Below are 27353 nucleotides of genomic sequence, written 5' to 3'. Positions count from 1 at the left end.
ATCAGATGGTGAGTTGAGAGGACATCAGTGTCAGAGCCCTTTGGAGCGTGGAGGGAACGCAGCAGTGGCTCCTGAAGTCTGGGAGCTGTGCAAGGTGCAGCCCAGGGGCCTGAGCTGACCACCCTGCACCGGCCCAGAGCCAGCAGGAGCCACTGCTGCATTTACAGCACAGTGACAGCTCTGGTGTAAGGCCAAGTCAGAATCAAGCCCAGAGGGAAGTCCAGAACTGTGTCTGCTGCGTGCAAGGAAGGGCAGAGAGAGGAAACTCCTGGAGGCTGCCCACGGGGATCACAACAGCATCGTCGCCCTAGCGCCCAGCAGGGTTTGTGTAGGACAATTCATACCATGAGCCCAGAGCAGCCCCAGGCACTAGCCCAGGCTCTGACCCCAGCTAATCCAGCACTGCTGCCTGCAAATGCCAGCACAGGGACTCTGGGTGGCACCAGCACCGTGCCAGAGCCACCCTCCCTTGGCTGCCATCCGGAGGCTGCTCTGCCTCCTGCCTCAGCTGAGTCGACAGCGAAGCCACCTCAGAGCTCAGCAGAGGCAGGGCCACAGGGAAGGGCAAACCCAGCTCAGAAGCAGCTGCTCCCAGCAGGAGGATGCTGGGGAGAAGAGCTGGTTGGGGAGGGGGCGAGGGGGGGTGAGACAGCCCCAGGCACAGGTCACACAAGCCCCCAGCAGGCACACACCTGCAGCACCCCTGTTCTCCCCTCGCCTCCCCTGTCCTCCTGCTAGCATCCCAAACCAGAGCAGCCCTGAGAGGGAACCAGCCCAGGGGAACCAGGAGCTTCTTTGGGGTTTCTCTTGCTCCTGGTGCCCCTTTGACCAGAGGTGGTGCAGCCCAAGGTGTGAAGGCAGGATGAGGCCAAGGGCAGTGTGCCAAGTCGAGCAGCTCGCTTACTTCTCCTTCAGGTCTGTGTCTGCTTTGCCTAAAGGGGGAAGGAAAAGTCAGGGCTTGTGTTTCACATTCCAGAACCCCTCCAAGCCCCTCTCCTGGGCTCATTCTGCCATGTGCAAAGGTCTCACAACCACTGCAGTCCAGCAAGTGGGACAGCAAGCCATGGTTGGGGCCCTGCTCTGAATCTGCCCTCAGGAAGCCTTTGGCTGCATACCAAGGACAGGAGGATGCCTTTCCCCACAGACCTGCTCCCAGGGCAGCTGCAATATCCACAGCTCCCATGCAGCTCCTCCATGGAATGAAGCAGCTCCATTTATGCCAGCAGGAGAGCTGCCAGCTCTCACTTTGCACCGCCAGCCCCCGACACTCATCCCTCCTGGGTCAACAATTGCACCTGAGGACCTTCAAGGTCTTTTCCAACCCAAACAATTCCATGATTCTGTGCTTTCCAGACCTAAGGATGCATCCAGGAGCTCCAGCACACTCCCAGTCTCACTGTGGGAGGGCAGGGAGCTGCCAGCAAGCCAGCAGCTGAGCAGATTGCTGCAGGTTGAGATTTATTTAGGCTGCAAGTGGCTTATCTGCAGGGCCAGCTCTGCCCCACCCAGAGCAGCTCAGCACACCCAGCCCGGGGGGGCTGCCAGCTGCTTCCCCACAGCAACCACTCAGGCTGAAACAACCAGAGTCAAAAAGGCTGGAAGGGAACTCACTGAGTGCCAACCACCAACCAACACCACCACAGCCACTGAACCCTGTGCCCAGGTGCCATGGCCACAGGCTTTGCCAGGGCTGGGGACTCCACCACCTCCCTGGGCAGCCTCTGCCAGCCCCTGACCACTCTGGCAGTGAAGAAAACCTTCCCCAGGTGCAAGCTCACCCTCCCCTGGTGCAACTTGAGGTGCAAGGAGCTGCAGTGTACCTTTGGGGATGAACTTGAGCGAGCTGCTGAATATTCAGAAGCGGGACTGCCCCCTCTGGGGCCCGTCGTTGAGGAACTCGTGGCCCAGGCCATTGCCACACTTGCCACAAGTCACCTGGAAGGGCGAGAAGAGAGGGCTCAGGAGGCCTCCCTCAGCACAGGCTGAGGGAATGAATGCCTGGAGGAGTGCTTTGGGGTGTGCTGCTCCCCGAAGGCTCCAGCACCATCACCTTGAGAGCCCCGGGGCGCTCCTGGCGCTTGGCCACGCTGTCCTGGCGCAGGGTCTCGGTGAACGCCGGCCACGGCGAGGAGTGCTCGTACTTGGCACGGCTGGAGAACAGCTCATGGCCACACTTGGCACACACGTAGATGCCTGGGGAGGGCAGGGGAAGGGTCAGTGCGGGGGGCACCCCTCCGGACGGCCGCCAGCAGACGTGGGGATGTCAGCAGCGTGACGTGGGACATCCGCCCGCGCCGGACTCGGTGCCAATTGGCCGCTGCCAGCCGCTGCTGCCAGACCTGCAGGGCCAGGCAGGCGAGCAGGAGCTTTAGGGACGTGGGGCAGGACCCACACATCCTCTGCAGCCCAGCCCCAGCGGACACAACCCCTCCAAGGGGACGCTATGCAGACCCCACGCCCCAGCCCCACCGTTGCTGGTGGGATCCTTCCCCGACCCTCTCAGCAGGAGGATTCCCTAACTGGGATCCCAGATGCAGGATCCCAGGAAGGAGATCCCCGCAGGACCCCAGGGAAGCACCACCAGAGAGAGAATCTCCAGATAAGGACCCCAGAGAGGGGATCCTCAAGAAGGGGAGCCCCCAGCAGGGACCCCAGAGGGAGGTCCCCAGCCCGGTCGCCGCGGCTGGAGCTCGCCCCGCATGACGAACACTTCCTCCCCCCCCATTCCCTACCCAGCACGGGGAATTCCGGTTCTTCGGGAGACACCCCCTGCCCACCCACCCCCGACCCGACCCCCCGGCTACCCACAGCCCCTTCCCGGGCCCCCCTCGGTCCCGCTCACCCGGTTTGAAGTGATCCTTGAACACCTCGCCCCCGAAGAACGAGCAGAAGGACATGGCCGCACCGCCGCCCCGGCCCCGTTCCGCTCCCACCGCTCCCCCTCCGCTCCGCCTCCCGTTCCGCCTCCCGTTCCGCCCCTGCCCCGGTACCGCCCCCGGGAAGCCGCTCCGTGGCCGGCAGGGGGCGCTGTGGGGCAGCCGGTACCGGGCTGTGGGGGGGTCCCGGTACCAGAGGAAGGGGGAGTGGGACGACGGGACACGGGGGATGGACACACACGGACCCCACCCCCGTGGGACACCCCGGGCTTGTCCTCGCAGCCCCCACCCCGGATGATGTCCCCCCGGTAAAGGCAGGGGGGAGGCGGCGGGGACAGCCCCGGTGCGCTGCGGGAGAAGGGGGAGGAGCGGGGGGGCCGGCACCGTGCTGCGGATGCTCCGGCAGCTCCGGGTAGAACGGGGTGAGCTACACCCTCCCCTCCCGGCAGCGGATAGCCACAGCCGGTACCGGCATCAGGACGAAGCCGCTGCCTCCAGCACCGACTCTTCACCACCGCCCCCGAATCCGACCCTTCTCTCCCGGCACCGGCATCAGCCCTTGGATACCGGCACGGGTCGGCCTCCTTCAGCACGGGTACCGGCTCCTCTTCCGCGGCACCGGCACCGACCCTCTGATCCCTGCTTGGATCCCAGCACAGCCTCTCTGCCAGCGCAAGATCCGCTCCTCCCCCGGTACCGGGACCGCCCCTCCTGTCATCCCCCCAGCAGTTGCTCCCCGGCACGGGGACCGGTCCGTCTCCCCGGTAGCACCGGCACCGCTCGTCCTTCTCCAGCACCAGGACCCAGCGTTCCCCGGTGCCCCCGGAGCGCTCCCCTGGCCCAGGTACCAGCACTGCGGGAACAGCGCGGGGAGGACCCCGGCAGCTGCCCGGGGTGGGCTGATGGAGGCTGGGCAGCTCCGGGGTGAACTGCGGGAGGGGAGGGGGTCCCCAGCATGCCCAAACCTGGGCTCAGTGGGGACCACACACCCCAGCACGGCAGCGATGGGATGAGGACATCCGTGGGGATCCCCTCCATGGATCCATCGTGTGGGAAGGTGATGTGGGGTCTGAGCCCTGTCCTTCTTGGGGTGTGAGGGGCTGGGGGGAGGAGGGGGCAGCAGCTTGGCATGTGGCAAGCTAAGAGCTTTGAAGGTGAGCTGCAGGCTGGCAGTTCCTTGGCAGCTCCAGGAGGAGAGGAGCTGCATGCAGCTTCTGCCTTCCAAAACTCCAGGCACTGAGTTGCCCCAGGGCAAGATCAGGTTGGACATGAGAAACGATTCCATCCCCAGAAGGGTTGCCAAGGCCTGGCCCAGGCTGCCCAGGGCAGTGGTGCAGTGCCCATGCCTGGAGGGGTTTCAGAGCCCTGGAGCTGTGGTGCTGAGGGCCATGGGGTGGTGGAGCCCTGGCAGTGCTGGGGTAAGGCTTGCATTGGATGACCTTAAAGGTCTCTTCCAGCCCAACTGATTTTGTGATCCTTCTTCCCCAGTTTCATCTGAGGACCCTTGGATGAGTCCTCAAACAATTGGATCTGCCAGGAATTGGCCAGAGCAAAAAAGCCTTCTGAGCAGAAGCTGGGGACTGTCCCACAGCAGAGCCCTTGGCCTGTCCCTGCTGCCCCTCAGCCAGGAGCTCAGCCCGGGGCTGTGCCCAGTGGGGCACCCCTGGAGCTGGCAGTGCTCCTGCCCGCTGGATGCTGCCACTGAGAATTAGGTCAGGATTTCATCCTGGGCAGGGCTGAGCTCCGGCCCCAGGCCTGGGGATTGATGATCTGCAGCAGGCACCCAGGCACGGGGGGAGGAGGAGGAGGAGGAGGAGGAGGAGGAGAGGACACACCTGTGCCACCCTGGGGTGTCCCCATGTGGTGGTGTCCCTTGTGACCCAACAGGATCGTCAAGTGGGGTGTCAGGAAGGGCTCCAGAGAGACTCCAGCTGCTTGCTCTCCCAGTGGCAGGAAACCTGGCCCCAGGGTCCCCTGGTACCCCCTCGGAGAAGCATCAGTGTGGAGGATGGGGCTGGGATCCCATTTGTGGCCAATGCTCTCCTGGGGTGTGTGAAGAGTGTGGGCAGCAGGCTGAGGGAGGTTCTCCTTCCCTTCTGCTCTGCCCCAGGGAGGCCACAGCTGGAGTCCTGGGTCCAGCTCTGGGCTCCCCAGCTCAGTACAGACAGGGAGAGGCCATCAGAGCCTACAAAGCTGCTGAGGGGCAAAGGCTGAGAGCCTGCAGCAGAGCAGCCCCAGAGGGCAGCTGAGCAATGCTCAGCAAGAGCTAAAGGCTGGGGGGCAAGAGGCTGGGGCCAGGCTCTGCCCAGTGGTGCCCAGGGACAGCACAAGGGGCAGGGGGCACAAACTGGAGCCCAGGAGGTTCCATCTGAGCAGGAGGAGAAACTTCTTTGTTGTGAGGCTGCTGGAGGCCTGGAGCAGGCTGCCCAGAGAGGTTGTGGAGTCTCCTGGTCTGGAGAGCTTCCAACCCCCCCTGGGCACTGTGCCCCTGGGCAAGCTGCTGTGGGTGCCCTGCTGGAGCAGGGCTTGGACTGGGTGATGCCCAGAGGTCCCTTCCAGCCCCCCCATGCTGCCCTGCCCATCATCCAAAGCTACATTTGGGGATCACAGTGAGACTTCCTTCCAGGCCAGGTGCTCCTCAATCCCAGTCTGTGCCAGAGCTCTCCAGCTCCTGTGCCAGTAACCAGCACTTGGGTTTCTGTGGCAGTCCCTTGGCAGGTCGCTGGATGAGGGATTCCCAGCTCCTCTGGCTGGGTGAGGAGAGCCTCTTCTGCCCCTGGCAGAGCCATGCCAGTCCTGCCAGCAGTGCCAGCCCTCCACCACCCCCTAATTAACTGGAGAGGGCTGCTGGATCATTACTTTGCCAATGGCCTCTCCCTCATCCTACAACAAAAGCCAGGAGCAGAGGGGTGGTGCCCAGCTGGCACTCGGCCCCTGGCACAGCAACATTTCCTCTCTAAGGGGTCTGTAGGTGCTGCCCCTGGGGGAGCTCACCCCACACCGTGCAGGCTCCAGCTGCCCCCAGAGCACTTTGGGGAAAGAGCCTCCAAGGCAGCAGCCTGGCCCAGCCCACAGCTTGCCCCTGGGCCAGGTCAGCTCCAAGCCCCGAGTCTGACCCTGAGCTGAGAGCAAGGAGAGGGCACTGGGAGCCTGGCTGAGGATGAGAGCCACTGAATCCCTTTGGCTGGGAAAGCCTTTGGAGATCAGCGAGTTCAGCTAACTCTGCTGCTGAACCATGGCCCTCAGCACCACGGCTCTGTGCCCTCTGAACAGCCCCAGGGGTGGGGATTCCACCACCTCCCCAGGCAGCCTGGGCCAGGTGCTGAGCACCCTTTCAGTGACGAAGCTTCTGCTGATGTCCAACCAAACCTCCCCTGGGGCAACTCGAGGCTGTTTCCCCTTGTCCCCAGGCCCCTTAGCTGCTCCTCAGCTCTTCTGCAGGCCCTTGGCTCTGGTGTCTGCAAGAGCAGCACTCAGCAGGCACCTCATGCCCCCTTGCCAGGCCTCCATCCCCTGTGCTCAGAGGCACATCCCACCCAGCACTGGTCCCTTCTGGGTGCTCCTGGGGCTGTGTGGAGGCTGTGAGCTCAGAGCTCTGCCATCCCCCTTGCTCCATCACTGGGCCATGCCCCCCCAGCTACTTGATGAAGGGATTTGCAAGGACCTTCACACTCAATTCACCCTGTACAGAGTGGGAGGATGCCCCCAGCCCTGACTGCCCCCATGGTCACAGGCTGGGCACGAGCTTTGGGCTGGAAGGTTCATGCTGATGCTGAGCAGCCACCTCGGGGCCACCTTCAGCCTGGAGATTTGCTCTCTGAAGCTTGACTCAGCCACAGAGCCCTCAGCAGGGCTGCTCTGTGGGGAGATGGAGATCTTGGCAGGCTGGTGGCACCCAGCAGGGTCCCTCCTTGGTGCTTCCCTGGCACCCACGCTCCCAGAGGTGCTGGCTGAGGTTTCAGCAGCATCTCCCAAGCCCCTGCTGCTCCTGACATCCCTGCCAGGAGCAATCCCCCACGAGGCCCAGGCTATTCTTGTCTCTGTCTCCCACCCTGCTCACGGTCTCTCAGGAAACAGACTCCTGGGTGGTTCTTTTTCCCTTCTTTTGCTTTTATCTTTTTTGTAGCTGTCAAACCCCAGGAATCCCAGAGAGGTGGTGAGGCACAGGCAGGCACAGCAGAGCCCTAAGCCCTCACCAAGCACTGGGGAGCTGGGATCCTCCCAACCCAGCCGGGGTGGGGAGCGGCAGCCAGGCAGGACCGGCCCCAGGGCTTGGAGGGCAGCACTGGGGGTACTGGGAATGGCTGTGAGCTGGGGCCACTGAGAAAGCCACATGAGGGCCAAGCAGGGGTCCTGGCTGCCATCACAGAGTGGTTTGGGTTGGAGGGGACCTTAAGGATCACCTAAATCCATCCTCCTGCCAGGCTGGGCTGGGGGTGTTGGGGAAGGGCTCTCACCTCAGGCTCAGTTCTGTTGCTCATCTCCATTTTGCTCTGGGGGTGCTCTGCCTGCTGCAGGGTGCCAGCAGCCCTGCCCACAGGCTGGATGACACCGGGGGGGCTGCTGTGGGCTGGGTATCCCCTGGGCTAGTCTGGGGCTGGGAAGTGGCTCCTGTGACAGAAGCAGAGGGGGAGGCAGGGAAGGTGCCTGGCACTATGTAAAGGGAGCTGGTGGCAGCTGCAGCACTGCCAGTGCCGAGCCCAGAGCAGAGCTCCTGGAGGGAAGCCCTCTGAAGACCCAGGGCACAGCCTGAGGAGCAGCACCCACTGCAGGCAGGGTCCTGCCCAGCCAGGGATCCCCTGGGGAGGTGTTCCTGCTCCAGCCACAGAGACACTGTGAGGGGAAGAGGGTGCTTCAGCCCCCCACCCCCACCCCAAACCTGCTAGGTGCTGAGCTCAGCTCTTCATTGGCCCTGCAGAGCCTCTCCTGCAGCCTCCATCCTCCCTCCCCGGATCCTGCAGCCCTGCTGCATCGGCAGCAGAGCAGCCAGAGGGCTCAGGGGGGCTGCTGGGGACAGGACAGCACTTTGCCACGGCCAGGAGCAGGGTTGGGGGAGCTTGGTGTGATCAGAAAGCTTCTGTGCTCCTCCAGTAGAGACAGAAGTTGCCAAGCCCCTGCCTGCAGAGCATCCTCACTGGGGCTGCTGCACTCCAGCTTCAGGCAAGGCAGGAGGAGAGGGTCAGGCCACAGTTGGTTAAGTAAGCAACGTTCAGAGGAGTCAGAGCCCTGCCCAGTGGCTTTACACAGCATGGGGGGGCTGGAAGGGACCTCTGGGCATCACCCAGCCCAAGCCCTGCTCCAGCAGGGCACCCACAGCAGCTTGCCCAGGGGCACAGTGCCCAGGGGGGGTTGGAAGCTCTCCAGAGGAGACTCCACAACCTCTCTGGGCAGCCTGCTCCAGGCTCCAGCAGCCTCACACCAAAGAAGTTTCCTCCTGCTCAGATGGAGCCTCCTAGGTTCCAGTTTGTGCCCCCTGCCCCTTGTGCTGTCCCTGGGCACCACTGAGTCTCTTGCCCCCCAGCCCTGATCAGATCCCTCCTCACACCCCCACCCTGCCCTGGGACCAGCACCAGGTCCTGCTGTGGGAAGATGCTCCCTGCTTTGCTGCAGGCCTGGCTCACAGCTCCAGGGTCCTGGAGCCAGCACTGCCAACAGCCTGGCTGAGGCTCACCCTCCTCACAGGGTGGTTTCCCAGATGCTGTCACTGAGTTCATCTCTGTGGTGACTTCTCCCTCCCACCCTGCCAGAAAGGGGCTGGAGAGCCAGGAGGCTGCTGGCAGCTCAGGGCCCCAAAGGCAGCCTGAAGCTGGCTGGGAGGTGCCCAGCAGAGGGTGATGAGGTCCTTGGGGTCACCCTGCTCCTGCTCAGTGGCTCATCCAGGCCAACCCTTCTCTAACTCTGCCAAGGCTGGTGCTCAGCACCACGGCCCTCAGCACCACATCTCTGCCTCCTGGCAACACCCCTGGGGGTGGGGATGCCTCCCTGGGCAGCCTGTGCCAGCGTCTGAGAACCCCTTCAGGGAAGAACTTTCCTCTAATGTCCAACCTAAACCTCTCCTGCTGCAGCTCGAGGCCACTTCTCATCCCATCACTTGTGAGGGAGCAGAGCCCACTCCCCACCTGGCTCAACTCTCCTCTCAGGGAGCTGCAGAGAGCAGTGAGGTCTCCCTCAGCCTCTCCTCCATACTAAACACCCCCAGCTCCTCCTCCCCAGCCCTGCTCTCCAGACCCTTGCCCAGCTCTGTTGCCCTTCTCTGGCCCTGCTGGAGTGCCTCACTCACAGAGCCATGGCTGCAGGCTGACCTCCTGCAGGGAGCCTCAGGGAAGAAAGAAACTTCCAGTTCATGGAAGAAGAGGTTTGTCCCTTGGGAGCACTACAGGGAAGCTGTCAGGGCAGGTAGGAAGGCAACAGGGAAGGGCCAAAGCCCTCTTGGAGCTGAGCCTGGCAAAGGAAGGAGAGAGAGCAAGAAGAGCTGCTTCAAACCCATCAGTAGGAAGGAGAGGGAAGGTGTGGGGGCAGTGCCACTCCTGGCATCCTCTTCCTAGCTAACCGGGGGGCCACCAGGCCCCCCGGCCTTTTGTCACCACCACCATCACCCAGTGCACACCATGGGGAGGCCATGGGTACTCACCAGAGATGAGAGGAGGATCCTCCAGCCCCGAGGGGCTCAGCTTAGGGCTGCTGCCCTTCCTGGTGGGATTAAATAGGGGAGTGGGTGGGGAGGGCCAAGTGACCACAGCTGGGGAGGGAGGAGACTGCAGCAGAGCCCAGGTGCTGTGGGTCTGAGGGGGAAAAGGGGGAAAATGGGGCAGGTGGGGTGGCAAAGGGGCAGAGTGGAAGCAGTGCTGTGAGGAGGAATGGGGATGAAAATAACACTCAAACGTGAGTGGCTGAGCTTTAGGTGCCAGGTGCTGGCCAGGGCTGCTTCCAGCTTGTCCTCTGCCCCTGGGTGTTAGGCGATCTCTTGGCCGGGTGCTGGGCGCAGTGCCCCCGGCGGTGTGTAAGGGAAGCCTGCATGAGGCACTCGGTGCCGCGGTCTGGTTGGTGAGATGGTGTTGGGTGAGCAGTGGGACTTGAGCTCTCTTGCAGCCTGGTTGACTCTGTGATGCCTGCGTGCAGAGGCTGATGCCGAGGGGGAAGGCAGGGCAGGGCAGGGGCAGGGGCAGGACCGGGGCAGGACCGGGGCAGGGGCAGGGCCGGGGCAGGGCCGGGGCAGGAGCAGGACCGGGGCAGGGGCAGGACCGGGGCAGGGGCAGGACCGGGGCAGGACCGGGGCAGGGCCGGGGCAGGGGCAGGGCCGGGGCAGGAGCAGGACCGGGGCAGGAGCAGGACCGGGGCAGGGGCAGGGCCGGGGCAGGGGCAGGACCGGGGCAGGACCGGGGCAGGGCCGGGGCAGGGGCAGGGCCGGGGCAGGGGCAGGACCGGGGCAGGACCGGGGCAGGGGCGGGGCAGGGGCAGGACCGGGGCAGGAGCAGGACCGGGGCAGGGGCAGGGCCGGGGCAAGGGCAGGACCGGGGCAGGGGCGGGGCAGGGGCAGGGCCGGGGCAGGGCCGGGGCAGGGGCAGGACCGGGGCAGGAGCAGGACCGGGGCAGGGGCAGGGCCGGGGCAGGGCCGGGGCAGGGGCAGGGCCGGGGCAGGGGCAGGACCGGGGCAGGGGCAGGGGCAGGGCCGGGGCAAGGGCAGGACCGGGGCAGGACCGGGGCAGGAGCAGGACCGGGGCAGGACCGGGGCAGGGCCGGGGCAGGGGCAGGACCGGGGCAGGACCGGGGCAGGGCCGGGGCAAGGGCAGGGCCGGGGCAGGACCGGGGCAGGAGCAGGACCGGGGCAGGACCGGGGCAGGAGCAGGACCGGGGCAGGACCGGGGCAGGACCGTGCTGAGCTGAGCTGCCGCCTCGCGTTCCCTCCGCAGCCGCAGCCCCGCGGGCGATGCGAGCCATGGCAGACCAGGCTGCGGCGGCAGCAGAGGCATCTCCAGCCCTGGCACCGTCGCCAGGCTCACCGCAGCGGGGGCACAACGATGGCACAACGTCCCCTCCCACCGGCAGCCGGGAGGACAGCGGCGGCAGGGATGGCTGCGGACTCATTGCCACCACGGATGGGGACACGGAGCGTCCCCCCTCGCCCCCACCCGGGGGGATGCTCCTGGCTGACCTCCCGCGGGCCCCCCCGCCCCGGCTGAGCCCGGCCAAGTCCCGCACGGCGCCGTCCTCCCCCAGCGTGTCCCCCTCCGAGAGCCGAGCAGCCCTGCTCCGGCTGCGGGAGGCCAGGCTGGAGGACACCCGGAGGAGGCTCTCGGAGGCTGTGCAGGAGCCCCTGAGCCGCCTCAGCCGCCTCATGGCCGAGGAGAGCAGCCCGGCGCCCTGGGCGAGGGCGGGCACCGGCGGGCAGGAGCTGGGGGGCAGCCCCGGGCAGATGGGGAGCCGTGGGGCTGGGGGACACCAGGCACGGGACTGGAGCCCCTGGGAGCCCACCCAGAACTGCCGCTACGAGATCTGCTCTTACGGGGACGTGATCCAGGTGGTGGAGGTGGCACAGCAGGATGCTGAACCTCCACCGCCATCCCCTGAGGAGCCGCCGCCGGCACGGCCAGGGGGCACAGTGCCAGGCAGAGCCCTCACCTCCATCGCCCTCCTCGCCTATGGCTACTTCATCCTGCCGCTGCCACCCTACGCCGCTGGCCTCTGCCTGGGGCTCATCTGTGGGCTGGTGCTGGGCTTCCTCGCCATCCTCCTCCTCCTGCCAAAGGCTCCACCAGTGCCACGAGGACCATGGGGCCACCTCCGGCCCAAGCTGCTCCTGGGGGAGCCCCTGGAAACTCACCACCTGCAGGTAGGAGAGGGCTGAGGGGGCTGGGGGCAGCTGGATGAGGTGCTGGGGGGCAGCAGGAGTGGAGCCCCAAGTTTGGGCAGCACCGAGGAGGTGCTGAGCCCACCGTGGGAGCTGAGCCAGCTCCATCCCTCTCCCCCAGGGCTGGATGAACCAGCTGCACACCTACGACCCCGAGCTCTTCCACCCCTCGCTCACACACTCGGTGCTGGCCACGCTGGACGGGGCCACCCTGAAGCTCTCCTACCCCAAGAGCAACGTCCCACGCCAGGCCACCCGCGACGAGGAGCCCCTCGAGACCACCTTCGTCAGCCACCGCTGCTACGACCTGACCGACGCCGAGGTGAGGCTGGCGGCGCCGGGGGGAGGCAGCTCTCCTCTGGCAGAGCCTCGGCCTCACCAGGGCTCTCGCTGCCGCAGGTCCTGCTCTGCCCGCCCAGCCTGGCCCGCAAGCGGACGTGGAACAAGAAGTACCCGATCTGCGTGCGGCTCGCCGAGCCGGCAGCGCTGCGGCAGGGCGGCCAGGAGCAGGACCCCGAGCTGCAGGGGGAGGAGGGCAGGAAGGCTCCACCGGCAGGGCAGGAGGCGGCGGCGGGCTGCAGGGAGAGCTGTCTGTACCTCTTCGGGAGGACAGGCAGGGAGAAGGAGGAGTGGTACCAGCACCTTGTGCGAGCCTCCCGTGGGGCACCCAGCAGCAGCCACGGTGATGCCAGGACGGGTGAGAAGCAGCTCCTGTGGGCCCTGCTCTGCCAGGGCTGATCTAGGGGGGAGCTGAGTGTGTGCCAGGAGGACAAGCCCTTGGTAGGCAGCAGGGAACGTGGCAGGAGATGGAGAGCCAAGAGCAGAGCTTGGGGGATGTCCCCTTCCCCAGGGTGCTCAAGGCCAGGCTGGGTGAGGCCTCGAGCAGCCTGGGGGTGGTGGGAGGTGTCCCTGCCCACGGCAGGGGCTTGGCACTGGGTGGTCTTCAATGCCCCTTCCAACCCAAAACATTCTATGATCTATGTCCCTTGCCAGCAGCGGGTGGGTGGCACAGCACTGCCATCGTGCCACCCTGACCCACTCGTGTCCCCAGGCACAGGACCAGCTCTGCAGAGCAGTGGCAGCAGCACTGGAGGGAGCACTGAGGACATCCCCTCTGCTGTGCCACCCAAGGACCTGGCAGGAAGCATCCAGCAGGAGGTCTTCCTGGATTACAGCAGCTACATGGCCCGGTTCGTGCCAGCGCGGGCAGGGAGCAGCCCAGAGCAGAGCCCCTCTCACAGAGCCCTGGGCAGCCCCACGCCCACTAAGGTGAGTGGGACAAAGCCAGCAGTGGGAGGGGGACACAGGAGCTCAGCAGAGGCCGATGGACCTTGTGTGCAGCCCCCCCCAGTCCTGTGGCTCCCCTCTTGGCAGCCAGCACCGTGGGCTCACAGCCACAGCAGGGTGGAGGGGAGCCCCCAGCCAGCAGGTCCCAGCACTGGTGGGGGCCCTGGCTCCTGTGCCCCCACAGGTCAGCGAGGACAGGCTGGGGCACAGCCAGGCCTGCGTGGCCTGGGTGAACGCCCTGGCAGGACGCATCTGCTGGGACTTCCTCCGGGAGCCCTACTGGGCCCAGCAAGTGGCCAGCAAGATCCAGAAGAAGCTGAGCAAGATCAAGGTGAGGCAGGAGCAGCACAGCTGCCAGTGCAGCCCCTTCCCCCAGGCCCCAGGGCAGGGGCAGGCTGTGCTGAGCATCCCTTTGTGGCTCCAGCTGCCGTACTTCATGAACGAGCTGGCGCTGGCGGAGCTGGACATGGGCACAGCCATCCCCTCGGTGCTCAGCGCCTCCAGCCCCACCATGGACGACCGAGGTGAGAGCCCTGCACAGCAGCAGGGACCCCGGGGCTGCCTCCCCAGCAGCTGTTAGCAAGGTGCCAGCCTGGTGCCTGAAGCAGGGAGGCTTTGGCAGCCCTGTGGTGCTGACAGGCTTTGTCCTCTCCCTCTCCCTGGCAGGGCTCTGGGTGGACATGGAGGTCACCTACAGTGGCTCACTGCAGATGACGCTGGAGACCAAGATGAACCTCTGCAAGCTGGGCAAGGAAGGTGCTGCAGAGGAGAGCAGCCCAGCAGATGCAGGCAGAGAGGGGTGAGGAGACTGTGCCCGGATGGGTTCCATCCTCCTCCTCCTCTTGCCTGAGCGAGGTGAGCGGGTGCTGGCCCCGGGCAGCCCTGACGCCGCTGGGTGCTGGCAGGGCCAGGCCCCGGCTGCTGCTGCTGGCAGACAGCGACGCTGAGTCCTCCAGCGCCGGCTCCTCCGAGGAGGAAGAGGTCTCTGCTGCAGAGCCCATGGGAGCCCTGGGGGAGAGGGTCCCACCCCCCGGCACCGAGGGGTAAGAGGCTGTTTGGGGTCTACCATGGGGTGCGGGGAGGTCACAGAATGGCTTCAGTTGGAGGGGACCTTAAAGACCATCCAGTTCCAGCCCTCTGCCCTGTACAGGGACCCCTCCCACCAGCCCAGGCTGCTCAAGGCCTCATCCAGCCTGGCCCTGGACACCTCCAGGGGTGAGGTGCCCACAGCTTCTCTGGGCAAGCTGTGTCTCCCCCCCCGAGTGCAGAGCTTCTCCCTCATGGCCAATCTCACTCTCCCTGGCTCTAGTTGCAAGCCATGCTGTGGGAGGTGCCCCCAGAGCAGGGCCTTGGGGACAGCTCCCTCAGGGAGACACAGACAGGAAGGACAGGCAGGTGGTGATCGACCCTCAGGGGGGACCCCAGTCCCTGCTGGGTGCCGTGGCAGGGGGCCGGGGGGCAGCAGACCCGGCGAGGGCTGAGGCTCCTCTGGCTTTAGCCACGGCAGCAGCACGAGCAGGAGGCTCCTGCGCTTGGTGGACAAGATCGCCAAGTCCAAGTACTTCCAGAAGGCCACCGAGAATGAGTTCATCAAGAAGAAGATCGAGGAGGTCTCCAACACTCCCCTGCTGCTGACGGTGGAGGTGCAGGAGCTGGCCGGCACCTTGGCCGTCAACATCCCCCCGCCGCCCACCGACCGCCTCTGGTACCGGCCCCGCTCCCCTGCGCCTCCTGCCGCAGCTGCTCTGCGGCTCAGCCAGCCCTGGGCGCTCAGGGCGTGAAGCTTTCTGCCTCCCTCCTGCTCCCCACAGGTACAGCTTCCGCGGGCCCCCCCGGCTGGAGCTGAAGGTGCGGCCGAAGCTGGGCGAGCGGGAGGTGACCTTCCTGCACGTCACCGAGTGGATCGAGAGGAGGCTGCAGCACGAGTTCCAGGTGCCTGCCCTGCCCGGGGCTGCCCCGGGGGCTCCCCACGACCACCACCCACCTGGGGTCCTCTCTGCTAAAAGCCAGCACCCGGTCTGGTCTGTCCAGCTGTGCACAGCTAAGGAACACAGCCTAAGGAAGCACTTGTGAGGGCTCTGGGCAGGGGGCAGGAGTGGTCTCCTGGCACTGAGTGCGGCCCCAAGCAGGGCAGGAGGAGCATCAGCAAGCCTGGGAGAAGCACCACCCCCAGGCAGCTGCTGCTTTGTTTTCTGCCTCTCATCTCTGAGCATCCCAAGAGCAGAAATGTCCTCACAGAGACTTAGGAACCCAACCCCCAGCTCGAGCCTGCTCCCTGCCCTCTGCCATGAGCACTCTGAAGCCACACACAGGCAGGGCACAGGAAAGCTGCTCCTGCCTGTCCCCACCCAGAGCTATCCAGAGCTGCTCATCCTCTAAGACCAGGTGCAGTCAGCTGCTGCTCAGAGGATGGGAGCTCAGAACCTTCCCCTCACAATCCTGACCCGAGTCCAGCTCCTGTGGCTCCTGCCAAGGCCACTGCCAGCAGCTGTGGCAGGGGCAGGCAGTGGCATCCCCAAACCCCTCCCTTGTGATTCTTCTTCCCAGAAAATCTTGGTGATGCCCAACATGGATGACCTGATCATTCCCATCATGAGCTCCAGCCTGGATCCTCAGCCACCCACGGGGGCACTGCCAGCCAGAGGAGAGAAGAGGCTCTGAAATGCAGCCCCAGGGGCAGGGCAGAGACACTGCAGAGAGCTCAGGGACCTCGCTGGGACATGGGGACAGCCAGGGCCTGGCCACCAGATGCACCCAGGGCCATCAGTGGGATCTCAGCTTCCTGGCTCCTCTCAGCCTCAGCACCTCTGTGGAGGAGCCTCCTCCTGACATACTGCAAGAGCAGAACCAGGCCCAGGGCAAGGGCTTTGCTGGAGCCCACCAGGCCCTCAGGACTCCTGGTCAGGGGAAGCAGCTCTGGACCAGTGGAGGGCTGGGCTTCCCCTGCCTGATTCCCAAAGAAGGTGCAGGACACCCAGGTGGGTTCTGCACTGGAGGAGTCATGATCCCAGCTCCAGGACACAGCACAGACTCCCCCCAGGCAGCTGGACTGCAAGGAGCAGCTGGGTGGGAAGGAGTGCAAAGTGAATAAATCCATCCCTGGCCAGCCTTACCTAGCAGCCACCTTCTGTACAGCAGCTCCCACGCTGCTGGGGGCAGGGTCAGGAGCCTCGGGGCAGAGAGAAGCCCACAGGTCACACCACCAGCTCAAGACAAGGAGTGTCTGGCTGAGAGAGGTGGAGAGCAGACAGAGGTGGTAAGGCTGGGCAGAGGCAGGGCACTGGGAGGTCCTCTGTTCCCAGTGGGAACTGGGGCAGAAGCCCTGAGCAGCACCTCCTCTGGAAGGGGATTCACTGGAGCTGGGCTGAATGCAGGCAGGGGTGGGGAAATCCCTGAGCAAAGGGAGGATGCAGAGGACAGAGCAGATGTGGCTGTCCCAGTCGGTCCCACGTGGGCCAGGCCCAAGTGCTGCTTGTCTCAGGAGCCTCAGGGACAGGCTGCTGTGCACAGGCAGCAGTGAGCACAGGCAGGACACCCTGCAGAAGGAAGAGAGGCAGCAGAGACAGCTTGGAGCCCTTTATTGAGGGTGCCCAGGTGGGTGCCATCCTTACAGCTCTTCCTGGGCCCCTGGCTTTGCTTTCACCAAGTGCTTCTTCTGAGGGCCCTGGAAGAGAGCAGAGAGGAGAGGTCTCAGCCAAAGCACAGATCCTCATCAGCCAACTCCACAGAGCCTGAGGGGTCTCCAACAGCTAAGGAGTGAGGTCCTGTGGGAGCAGATGAGAGTTACTTCCCTCCCTCTGCTCCCAGACACAGCACAGAGAGGGTAAACTCAGCCTGCAGTAGGAGATGGCAAAGAGAAGAGCTGCAAGCAGGTGAAACCTCCTCCTGCCACTAAGCTCCACCTCACAGCTCCTCAGGCCCTGCAGTGACAGCCAGAGCAGAAGACAGTTCAAGCTGCTCAGAGGCAATCAGCTTAACCTCCCAAGAGCTCTGCAGAGGCACTGCAGAGCCAATCCCCCTGCCTGGGGCTAAGGAGGCTTAGCCACTTCCACGTGGGATTCCTGGCTGACAGGCCAGACCCAGCCCCACTTTAGGCCTGCCTGGGGCCCAGGCAGTTGATTCTTCCCAAATGAAGCCTTGGCATGCTCAGTGCTTCCTCCATGTCACCTCCAGGCTGAGGCACCAGCCTGCTGGAGCTGCCAAGCTGTTCAAGGAGCCCTGCTGGGGCTGGGTTTATCTGAGTGTATTTATACCCTGGATTAAAGACAAATATCCTGCTTGGCCTCTCTGAAAGCTTCCTGATGGCAGAACCAGCAGCTTCTGGCTGCATTTGACCCAAACTTTCCTTCTGAGGAACAGGAAAGTTCCAAACCACCCCAAGGAAAGCCAAGCAGCCATGCAGGCCAGGGGGAGGAACCATATGTCCCCAGGCAGCTCCTGCCAAGTGCTGGTGGAAAGCATCCCATGGGGAGTGGGAGCTGGTTGGCCATCTGCAGGTTATGTGCTGGTTGGGTTGTCCTGGGTCACTCACACAACCACCAGCTAGCACCAGGACAGACAGGGGCTGAGCTGCTGGAAAGCAGCTCCCAGGAGAAGGTCCTTGGAGTCCTGGGGGACAAAAGTCATCCACGGGACAGCACTGTGCCCTTGTGGCCAAGAAGGCCACTGGGGGCATTGAGAGTGTGGCCAGCAGGCCAAGGGAAGGTCTCCTCCCCCTCTGCCTTGGTGAGACCCCCTCTGGAGCACTGGGTTCAGTTCTGGGCTCCCCAGTTCAAGGGGGACAGGGAACTACCAGAGAGGGTCCAGTGGAGGCCACATGGATGGTGAGGGGCCTGGGACTTGCGTGGTGAAGAAAGGCTGAGTGCCCTGGGATGGCCTGAGGGAGACCCTGCTGATGTTTAGAAGCACCTGAAGGGGTGGGGGGCAGGGAGAAGGGGCCAGGCTCTGCTCAGTGGTGTCCTGTGGGAGGAGGAGGGGCAGTGGACACAAACTGGAACCCAATTAGTTCCACCCCAGGCTGCTGGAGGCCTGGAGCAGGCTCCCCAGGGAGGCTGTGGAGTCTCCTTGTCTGGAGACTTCCCAGACCCATCTGGATGCCTTCCTGTGAGCTCTGCCCTGGGTGATGCTGCTCTGGCAGGGCTTGGTCTGGGTGATCCCCAGAGGTCCCTTCCAGCCCCTGGCTCTCTGTGGCTGGATCCTGCCTGTCCCTCCTGCAGGGTGCTCCTGCCCCTCCGCTGGGCTGTGCTGGAGCCAGGGGGCAGGTGCCTGGCTGGAGTGGGCCAGAGCTGCCCTGTCTCAGCTGGGGGCATGGCCTGGGGCTGGAGCAGAGCAGAACTCACCATGAAGGCTCTCTTCTCCTGAGCTGTCTGGAAGCGGCCGTGGCCGAACTTGGAGGTGGTGTCGACGAACTTGAGCTCGATGGCCTCCTGGGAGCGGCGGCTGGTGTGCACCAGCAGGGACTGGGGGAGCAAAGGCACCCTGCAGCAGCCTCACCCCCCAGAAAGGCCACACAGGCACCCAGAGAACAGGAGCAGAGCAGCACCTCGCTTGGAAAGGACCTTGAAGGTCTCTGGCCCAACCCTTAGAACTAGCCAGCCTGCTGCTAAGCTGTGTCCTTCCTGCAGTCGCTGGAGTCAGGAAAGGCCTCCAAGAGCCTGGAGTCCAACTCCCCCCAGCACTGCCAGGGCACCACCAAGCCTCAGCACCACAGCCCCAGGGCCTTGAGACCCTTCCAGGGGTGGGCACTGCACCACTGCCCTGGGCAGCCTGGGCCTCATGTCCAGCCTGCACCAGCTGGTCCCACTGAGCACCACACTCATGGCCACGAGTGAGAAGGAGCCAGGCAGCCTCCCTGGCCAGAGCCTGGGGGCACTGCCCGGGGGGGAGCTGAGCCCAGCCCTGCCCAGCTCAGCAGCACTCTCACCTTGCGCAGGGTCAGCACTCGCTTCCTGGTGCCCATCACACAGCCCTTCAGCATCAGGAAGTCGTTGTTGACCTCCCCATAGTGAGGAAAGCCACCCTGCGAGGGGAGACAGAGAGGGCTGGCAGGCAGGAGAGCTGGCAGCAGATGTGCCCTCAGGTGGCATTTGCTAAGGAAGGAGACCACCACCAAAGCTCTGCACCCCTGGGGCTGCCTTCTGAGGACCACCAGAGCACAGCAACCACACTGAGTGCATGACCCCAGCTCAGGAGCACCCCAAGAGCTGGGAAAGCAGGAAGCCTGGAACCCCTTCCCTGCAGGACATGGGAGACAGGAGCTGGCTGGATGCCTGAGTCAGCAGCTTTTGGTGAGCAAAAGGGAATCCTTCAGGCAAGCATTTATCTGGGCCAGGTTTCTAACACACTTTAGGCTTCCTTTGCTTTTCAGAGCTCTCAGCTGCTGCCCAAGTTACCAACTGGAGGTTAACTCTTTGGGCCTAAAAACCACCTGAGGCAGGAGGCCTTCCCTGTCCCAGGCATCAGGAAACTTCTCACTGCTTTCAGTGGATTTCCTTCAGACCATTTCCTGTGCAGCTGTCTCCAAGCCAAGGAACTCCTTGCCTGGTCTCCTCAGCCCTTACCAGAGGTGTGATGGTCTTCTCTGTCAGGTCATAGTTGGTTGAGGCATTGTTCCTCACCACCTTCCCATCCTCCACGTGGACCCCACGCCCGATGCGGTAAATCTGGGAGCAGAGAGCACAGGGAGCTGGAGCTGGCCCTCTGAGGCAGGTCACAGGGGTGAGTTGGGTTCCAGACTGAGTCCTGTGGCCAGCTCTGGGGCACTCAGCACAGGAAGGACCTGGAGCTGATGGAGCAGGGCCAGAGCAGGGCCAGGAAAGTGCTCAGGGGGTTGGAGCAGCTCTGCCTGCAAGGCCAGGCTGAGGGAGTTGGGGCTGTGCAGCCTGCAGGAGAGAAGGCTCCAGGCAGAGCTCACAGCAGCCTGCCAGGACCTGAAGGGCTCCAGGAAGGCTGCAGAGGGACTGCTCCCAAAGGGCTGCAGGGCCAGGAGCAGAGGCAATGGTTTGAAATGAGAGCAGAGCAGATTGGGATTGGAGGTGAGGAACAAGTTGTGCCCCAGGAGGCTGCTGGAGCACTGCAGCAGGCTGCCCAGGGAGGTGGTTGAGGCTCCCTGCCTGGAGCTGTTCAAGGTGAGGCTGGAGAGGGCTCTGAGCAACCTGCTCCAGGGGAGGATGTCCCTGCTGCCTGCAGGGCTTGGCTGGGTGAGCTCTGGAGCTCCCTCCCAGCCCAAAGCCTTCCATAAGCTGTGACCTCTGTGATGTGTCCCTCGAGCAGGGAAGCACCAGGAGAGGCAGGGAGCACAGCAGCGCTGGGAAAGAGCTGGGAAGCTGTGGGGAAGAGAGCAGCCTGCAGAGGACGCAGCCAGGGCAGGCAGGAGGTGCAGCAGCGCTGCCAGGGCCAGCCGGGCCATACCTTCTTGTTGAGCTCGGTGCGGTGCTGGTAGCCCTTCTGGCCGGCGCGGGCGATGGAGTAGCCGACCCGGGACGGGTGCCAGGCCCCGATGCAGGCCACCTTGCGCAGCCCCTTGTGAGTCTTCCTGGGCAGCTTCTTGGTGTGCCAGCGGCTGGTCACCCCTGCAGGTCACCGCAGAGGCCGCTGAGCGCGGCGCGGGCGGGAGGCTGCCGCCCCCCGGCACGGCGCCAGGCGAGGAGGGGAGGCCCCAGCCCCGGGGAGGGTCTCCTGCCCTGCACCTTTCATGCCGTGCCCCTTGGTGACGCCGATGACATCGATCATCTCGTCCTGGCTGAAGACGCTGTGCACCGGCACCGGCTGCTCCAGCCGCTCCCGCGCCCAGTCGACCTTCTCGGCCACGCTGCCGCCGTTCAGCTGCACCTCCACCACGTGAGCCTTCTTCTGCCGCAGCGGCAGCAGCCTCATCTGCAAGGCACGGCAGCCCCGCTGCAGCCCCACCGCAGCCCCACCGCCAGCCTCATCTGCAAGGCACGGCAGCCCCGCCTGCAGCCCCACCGCAGCCCCACCGGCAGCCCCGCCTGCAGCCCCACCGCAGCCCCACCGGCAGCCCCGCCTGCAGCCCCACCGCAGCCCCACCTGCAGCCTCATCTGCAAGGCACGGCAGCCCCACCGCAGCCCCACCTGCAGCCCCACCGCAGCCCCACCTGCAGCCTCATCTGCAAGGCACGGCAGCCCCACCGCAGCCCCACCGGCAGCCTCATCTGCAAGGCACGGCAGCCCCGCCTGCAGCCCCACCGCAGCCCCACCTGCAGCCTCATCTGCAAGGCACGGCAGCCCCGCCTGCAGCCCCACGGCAGCCCCGCCTGCAGCCCCACCGCAGCCCCACCGCAGCCCCACCGGCAGCCTCATCTGCAAGGCACGGCAGCCCCGCCTGCAGCCCCACCGCAGCCCCACCGGCAGGGCACGGCAGCCCCACCTGCAGCCCCACCGCAGCCCCACCGCAGCCCCACCTGCAGCCCCGCCTGCAGCCCCACCGCAGCCCCACCGGCAGGGCACGGCAGCCCCGCCTGCAGCCCCACCGCAGCCCCACCGGCAGGGCACGGCAGCCCCGCCTGCAGCCCCACCGCAGCCCCACCTGCAGCCCCACCTGCAGCCCCACCTGCAGCCTCATCTGCAAGGCACGGCAGCCCCACCGCAGCCCCACCGGCAGCCCTGCCCGGGGCCGGCCCTGCGCCCCCCAGCCCCCTTCACAACCAGCTGCTCAGGCAGCCCAGCCAGCAGGCTGCACATCCGCTGGAGCCAGCTCCTGGCTGTGCCCTCTCCCAGGGCTCTGCCCTCTCCCGGGGCTCTGCCCTCACCCGGGGCTGCACCGCGGCTGGAGCACTCCCTGCCCCCCGGGGCACAGGCACAGATCAGCCTCAGCCCCCCAGAGCTCGGCAGAGTGGTTGGCAGCCCTGGCAAACGCTCCAGGGGAATCCATCACCAGAGCACTGCTGAGGCCTTTGCCTGTGCTCCACCCCTGCTTCCAGACTGAGCAGCCCAGGGGTGCCTCTGCCCTCTCCCAGCCCCAGCTCCCTCTCAAACCACCACAGCAGAGCTTGGAGGGCCTGTGCCAGCTGCAAGTGAAGCCTGAGCTCTGCTCCAGGCTCCAAAGCAGCCCTTAACTGCAGGGGCCAGCATGCAAAGGAGCCCTGTGCCACCGGCAAGCAGCATCTGGCAACCCTGTGCCTGCCCCTGGGTTATTTTTACCCCAAACATTTGACACCAGTTGCTAATTCGAGGTGGTCATGAGGCCTGAGGGCCCTTGCTGGCACAGGGCTCACCACCTGCTGAGGCTCTGGGCAGTCTGCTCTCCTCCATGGCTCTGTGGCCTCCTCAGTCTGCTGGAGCCACAGCCCCCTGCAGCAATCCCCCAGCCCCAAGGGACAGGGCTGGTGGCAGGAGGTAGCTGGAAAGGTCAGGCAGCACCTCCCACCCCCTGTGCAGCCTCTGGCAAGCATCTGCCACCAGGGCACCCCTGTGATGCCACCAGGGCACCCCTGTGATGCCAGCTCCCAGCAGGTGCTCCCCAGGCTGCCAGCAGAGCGCCACCCTGAGGCCAGCCCTGCCCGGTGAGGCTCTGACCTGCGTGTGCATGATGGCTCGGATCACCTTGCAGTACTTCTTCATGGCTGCAAAGTCCTTCTCCAGCTGCCTTTTGCCATCCTCATCCTGCCATTTCTTGCAGTACTTGCTGAAGGCCTTCTTCTTGCTCTTGTGCCTGCAGCAGTTGGGTGGGGAGAGCCTGGCACAGCTGCCCAGGGAGGCTGTGGCTGCCTCCTCCCTGCAGCTGGAGGAGGCCCTGAGCAGCTCGGTCCAGAGGAAGCTGTCCCTGCTCAGGGCAGGGAGCTGGAGCTGGATGACCTCTAAGGTCCCTCCCAGCCCATGCTGTGAATCTGCAGAGCTCTGAAAGATTCAGCAGAGCTGAGTGCTGCTGAGCTCTGCTCCTCACTGTGCCCCAAGACAGGGCAGAGGTGACCCCACCAGGAACCTCCCTGCAGGCACAAGGAACCTGTGGGTGCCTGAACCTTGCCTGCTCCAGGGCCAGGACAGAGGTTTGATGTGAGAGGAGGAATCACAGAATGCCAGGCTGGAGAGGAGCTCGAGGGCCCAGCCTCTGCTCCAGCCTTTGCAGGTGACAGTGAGGTGGAAATGAGCTGGCTCAGCACCCTGCCTGCAAGCTGTCTGTGCAGGGGGATCTCCACTTCCCTGGGGAGGCTGCTCCAGTGCCCACCTGCTCTGGCTGCCAGCACAACCTGTCCCCATCACCCCTTGTCTCCCCCAGGGGACTCCCTGTACAAAGGCAACCTCCCTCCTCGTGGCAGCCACCCTCTGTGTGCTGGGGCACGGTGAGAAGGTCTCCCCTAAGCCTTCCCTTCTCCAGGCTGAGCAAGCTCAGCTCTCCCAACCCTTCTTCAACTGAAATCTTTCAGTGTGAGGAATCCATTTGTCTCCCACTGGCTGGCCAAGAGCCATCCAAAACACCAGCACCAAACCAGAGCTGAAGAGAGAAAGGAGGAGCAGGCTGCAGCAGGGCTCAGGGAGGGTGGTGGCAGGAGAGGACTCCTGCAGCTGTGCAACTCATCTCTGCACTTCCCTCCCCACCTGATGGGCTTTGGGCTGCTGATGGTCAAAGGTCACATTCTGCACCAGCCTGGGTTTAGCCTCTTGGTGCCTCAGCTCCAGCACTGCAGCTGAGTGGAGAGCCTGCCCTGCCCCATGGGAAATGAACCCTGCCCGGTGAGGCCCTGGGAGTGCTGCCTTAGCTCAGCCATTAGAGTAAGCCTGCACATGCAGGGTGCTGCTTCCCAGCCCCAAGCTGCTTGCAGCATCCCTGTGTGAGACGGAAGCAGCAGCAGCCTCACCCCACGGCCAGCTGCTGGCAGCTGAGCTGTTGGCAGCAGCTGGGGGAAAGATCTGAGAGGAACCCTGAAGCAGGTTACCCAAGGAGGCTGTGGAGGACCCTCCCCTGCAGGTGTTGAAGGCCAGGTTGGAGAGGGTCCAGTGGAAGATGTCCCTGCCTGTGGCAGGGGGGTTGGAGCTAGATGGTCTCTGAGGGCCCTTGGAACCCAAACCAGTGTCCCCAGCCTGCAGACCCCTACAGACCACCACAGACCCCTCCAATCCCCTGCAGACCCCTACAGACCCCTCCAATCCCCTGCAGACCCCTACAGACCACCACAGACCCCTCCAATCCCCTGCAGACCCCTACAGACCCCTCCAATCCCCTGCAGACCCCTACAGACCCTTCCAATCCCCTACAGACCCCTCCAATCCCCTGCAGACCCTGGCAGACCCCTCCAATCCCCTGCAGACCCTGGCAGACCGCCACAGCCCCCTGCAGCCCCCTGCCCACCCCCAGGCCGCACCAGTTCCTGTAGAAGCGCCGCCGGCACTCCTCGCTGATGTGCTCAGCAAACACAGTCTTGAAGTTCCTCAAGCCCTTGGGGGTCTCTATGTACCCCACCACCCCCACCACCACCATTGGGGGGGTCTCAATGATGGTCACAGCCTCCACCTCCTCCCTCTTGGAGATCTCTGCAAGACAGTGAGGGGAAAGGTGCTCAGCATGGCTGCCTGGAGGCTCTCCCGGAGCCGAGTCACAGCCAGCAGGCAGCGTGCCGGGGGCAAGGCCAGGCTCTGCTCACAGCCAGCCTCTGCTCACAGCCAGCCTCAGCCTCTCCACAGGCTCAGAGACTCACTCAGGTTGGAAAAGGCCTCTGAGGCAATCAAGTCAAACCAGCACTGCCAGAGCACCACTGAACCCTGCCCCCGAGCACCACAGCTTTGAACCCCTCCAGGGGTGGAGGCTCTGCCATCCCCACCAGCTGGAGGGTTTGACCCCCCAGGCACTGCTCAGCCAGTAGCCTTCAACCCAACCTCCCCAGCCCAGGGGATGGTTCTTGCCCCAGAGTTTGGCTCTAATCCTGTGGGCACCACAGAGGGTAACGCTCTAAGCCTGCCCAGCAAGATGCCCCAAGCCTAGGAGGTGTGGGGTAGCTGCCCTGCAGGACCCAGCCACCACCAGGCACTGCATCAGTGCTTCCCAGGCAGCCCAGCGCCAGCTCTGCCCCCCCGGCCCAGCAGCGCCCCCCCGCGGCCAGCCTTACTGAGGCCAGGGCGGTGCACCTCCCGCAGCGTGTGTGTCATCCCCGCCTTGTAGCCCAGGAACGCCGTCAGGTGCACCGGCTGCCGGGGGTCGTCCCTGGGCCAGGACTTCACCTTGCCGCGGTGGCGCCGGCTCCTCCGGCGGGGCAGGAAGCCCAGGTGGCCGTGCCGGGGGGCGGAGAACTTGCGGTGGGACTGCGGGGAGCGAGAGCCGCGGAGAGCAGAGTCACTGCCACGTCCCAGCGGCTGGGACCCTCGGCAGATGCCCACTTGGAGCACCAGTGACCGACGGGGAAATGCTGCACCGCGGCTGCCAGGGAATCCTGCAGAGGCTTGGGCTGGAAGGGACCTTCAGGATGATCCAGTTCCAGCCCCCTGCCACGGGCAGGGACCCCTCTACCAGCCCGGGCCGCTCAAGGTCCCCCCCGGCCTGGGGAGGAGGAGTCCACAGCAGCTCTGGGCAGCCTGCTCCAGGGTCTCACCACCCTCATGGCAAAGAGCTTCTTCCTAATGTCCAATCTAAGCCTCCCCTGCTCTGGTTGCCAACCATGGCCCCTTGAGTTCCAGCCCAGGGGGAGCCCAGGGGGGTGGGGGCTGTTGGAGCCTCCATCCTGGGCATGGAACAGTTCAGCCAGGTTTTGGACAAAGTATGCCAGTTAAAAACCCAACAACCCTTGGGCAAGATCTTCCTCCTTCTGCTGGAGGACTCTGAAGGAGAAAGATGTCCTTTACCAGGCCTGCCCCTCTGTGACCTCTATTGTAAAGCCTCTTTTGTGTTCTGCCTGCTCAAGTCCCATGGGCTTTGGTTTGCCCAGGCCACTGGCCCCAGACAAGCACAGGAGTGGGAAGGAATGCCCAAAGGACTCACTAAGAGGAGCATGGGCAGGTTAGAAATGCACCTTGCAAACCAAATTAGAAGAGCTAAATATCCAAACCCCCACTGCAAGGTCATGCTGAGCCAGGCAGGGAACAGCAACAGCTCTCCAGAGACATGGGACAAGACCTCACACAGCTGGCATCGAGGCAGGGGGAGCTGGGGCTCAGCACAAGCAGCAGAGTTAGACCTACACCCACCACAACTTCCTTGCTAAGCTCAGTCCCAGCACCTGCTTACACTCTCCAGCAAGCTCTCTGCTCAGCCCAGGCGGAGCTGTGCTGAGCTCCAGCCCGCTGCAGCTGCAGTTCGGCTCACCCAGCCCTGCTGCGTCCCTCTGCACACAAGGGAAAGGTAGCAGAGCTGTACAAACCATGGGCTGCTTCCCCGGGGTCAGCTGCAGGAGGCTGTCACCCAGTGCCTCTCCTGCCTCTTAAGGTCAGGCTGAAGACACAAATTTAGCTGCTAGCTTCACCCGTTGCTATATCCACGCCCGAGTCAGCCAGGCTGGCAGGCTGTGGTGTGGTAAAGGTCAGGGGCCTGTGGCTCTCGGCTTACCCTCTCCCTCCTGGGCACAGCGAAGGCGAAAGGCAGCACTGGGGATCGCCTCCTGCCAGGGCACACCGCAGCCAGGGCTGTGAGCCTGGCAGCCAGCAGCCCAGGCTCAGGACGCTGCTCTGCACACGACAAGCCTGCCTGCATCACAGGGTGAGACCTGGGCAATCCTGTCCAACCCTCACCCAGCACCAAACCGTGGCCCTCAGCACCACAGCTCTGAAACCCTTCCAGGGGACTCCACCACTGCCCTGAGCAGCCTGGGCCAGGCTTGACAACCCTCTGGGGGAAGAAATTGATCCTCATGTCCCATCTTAACCTCCCCTGGCACAGCTTCAGGCCATTGCCTCTTGTCCTGTCCCTTGTTCCTAGGGAGCAGAGCCCACCCCCAGCTGGCTCCAGCCTCCTCCCAGGGAGCTGCAGAGAGCAGTGAGGTCTCCCTCAGCTTCTCCAGGCTGAACATCCCCGGCCCCCTCGGCCGCTCCCCCCCGGCCCCCTCGGCCGCTCCCCCCCGGCCCCCTCGGCCGCTCCCCCCCGGCCCCCTCGGCCGCTCCCCCCCGGCCCCCTCGGCCGCTCCCCCCCGGCCCCCTCGGCCGCTCCCCCCCGGCCCCCTCGGCCGCTCCTCCCCTGCCCTCTCGGGCACCTGGGCTCGCTCCGGCTGCTCTGCAGCCGCGCTCAACCAACAGCCCCCAGGGCTTTTCCCACCAGGCCACTCTGCCCCCAGCCTGGAGCCTTCAGGGGCTGCTGCGCCGCAAGCGCAGGAGCCAGCACCTGGCCCTGCTGCCCTCATCCCACCGGCCCCGGCCGCCCTGGGAAGCGCAGGGCAGCAGCCCAGGCAAGGACTGGGAGAGCCCCG

General features: G+C 64.8%; 3 protein-coding genes across 6 annotated transcripts; 1 reads left to right on the top strand and 2 right to left on the bottom strand.

Moving 5' to 3' along the window:
• Positions 1-809: 809 nt before the first annotated feature.
• LOC137456720 (methionine-R-sulfoxide reductase B1-like) lies at positions 810-2937 on the bottom strand. The gene is made up of 4 exons (XM_068168307.1): positions 2843-2937; positions 2051-2193; positions 1821-1935; positions 810-932 (listed from the first exon to the last, which is right to left on the bottom strand). Exons 1-4 carry the CDS (start codon positions 2895-2897, stop codon positions 901-903), a joined length of 345 nt encoding a protein of 114 aa, XP_068024408.1. The 5' UTR covers positions 2898-2937; the 3' UTR covers positions 810-900.
• Positions 2938-3287: 350 nt separating this feature from the next.
• Positions 3288-17263, top strand: LOC137456716 (testis-expressed protein 2-like). The gene is made up of 12 exons (XM_068168302.1): positions 3288-3720; positions 10787-11706; positions 11846-12046; positions 12124-12421; positions 12776-12993; positions 13196-13342; positions 13436-13535; positions 13678-13810; positions 13917-14054; positions 14510-14716; positions 14823-14943; positions 15559-17263. Exons 2-12 carry the CDS (start codon positions 10804-10806, stop codon positions 15670-15672), a joined length of 2580 nt encoding a protein of 859 aa, XP_068024403.1. The 5' UTR covers positions 3288-3720; positions 10787-10803; the 3' UTR covers positions 15673-17263.
• LOC137456717 (large ribosomal subunit protein uL3-like) lies at positions 16573-27312 on the bottom strand. Of its 4 annotated transcripts, XM_068168304.1 has the most exons (11): positions 27141-27312; positions 26501-26638; positions 25071-25263; positions 24330-24498; positions 22546-22681; positions 20700-20886; positions 20422-20582; positions 19572-19673; positions 18935-19030; positions 18351-18470; positions 16573-16675 (listed from the first exon to the last, which is right to left on the bottom strand). In XM_068168304.1, exons 1-11 carry the CDS (start codon positions 27285-27287, stop codon positions 16619-16621), a joined length of 1506 nt encoding a protein of 501 aa, XP_068024405.1. In that variant the 5' UTR covers positions 27288-27312; the 3' UTR covers positions 16573-16618. The 4 variants fall into 4 exon arrangements, with proteins under 4 accessions (XP_068024405.1, XP_068024406.1, XP_068024404.1 ...); XM_068168305.1 differs by lacking the exon at positions 26501-26638 and having other exon boundaries at positions 27141-27310; XM_068168303.1 differs by lacking the exon at positions 27141-27312 and having other exon boundaries at positions 26501-26659.
• Between the last annotated feature and the right edge of the window lie 41 nt (positions 27313-27353).

This window comes from Melanerpes formicivorus, unplaced genomic scaffold (genome assembly GCF_026170545.1).
Source record: "Melanerpes formicivorus ecotype bairdi unplaced genomic scaffold, bMelFor1.0.p_v2 SCAF_135, whole genome shotgun sequence".
Taxonomy (NCBI): domain Eukaryota; kingdom Metazoa; phylum Chordata; class Aves; order Piciformes; family Picidae; genus Melanerpes; species Melanerpes formicivorus.
The sequence above is the reverse complement of the archived record's forward strand: the minus strand, read 5'-3'. Positions and strand labels throughout refer to the sequence as shown.

Excerpts from the sequence above, each read along its gene's own strand:
- LOC137456716 (XM_068168302.1), top strand. The coding sequence starts at position 10,804 with ATGCGAGCCATGGCAGACCAGGCTGCGGCGGCAGCAGAGGCATCTCCA. Across the intron at positions 11,707-11,845 it reads TGGAAACTCACCACCTGCAG|GGCTGGATGAACCAGCTGCA; the intron begins GTAGGAGAGGGC and ends CCTCTCCCCCAG. Across the intron at positions 13,343-13,435 it reads AGAAGCTGAGCAAGATCAAG|CTGCCGTACTTCATGAACGA; the intron begins GTGAGGCAGGAG and ends TTGTGGCTCCAG.
- LOC137456717 (XM_068168304.1), bottom strand. The coding sequence starts at position 27,287 with ATGAGGGCAGCAGGGCCAGGTGCTGGCTCCTGCGCTTGCGGCGCAGCA. Across the intron at positions 25,264-26,500 it reads CTGTGCCCAGGAGGGAGAGG|TCCCACCGCAAGTTCTCCGC; the intron begins GTAAGCCGAGAG and ends CGCTCCCCGCAG. Across the intron at positions 22,682-24,329 it reads CGGCGCTTCTACAGGAACTG|GCACAAGAGCAAGAAGAAGG; the intron begins GTGCGGCCTGGG and ends CAACTGCTGCAG.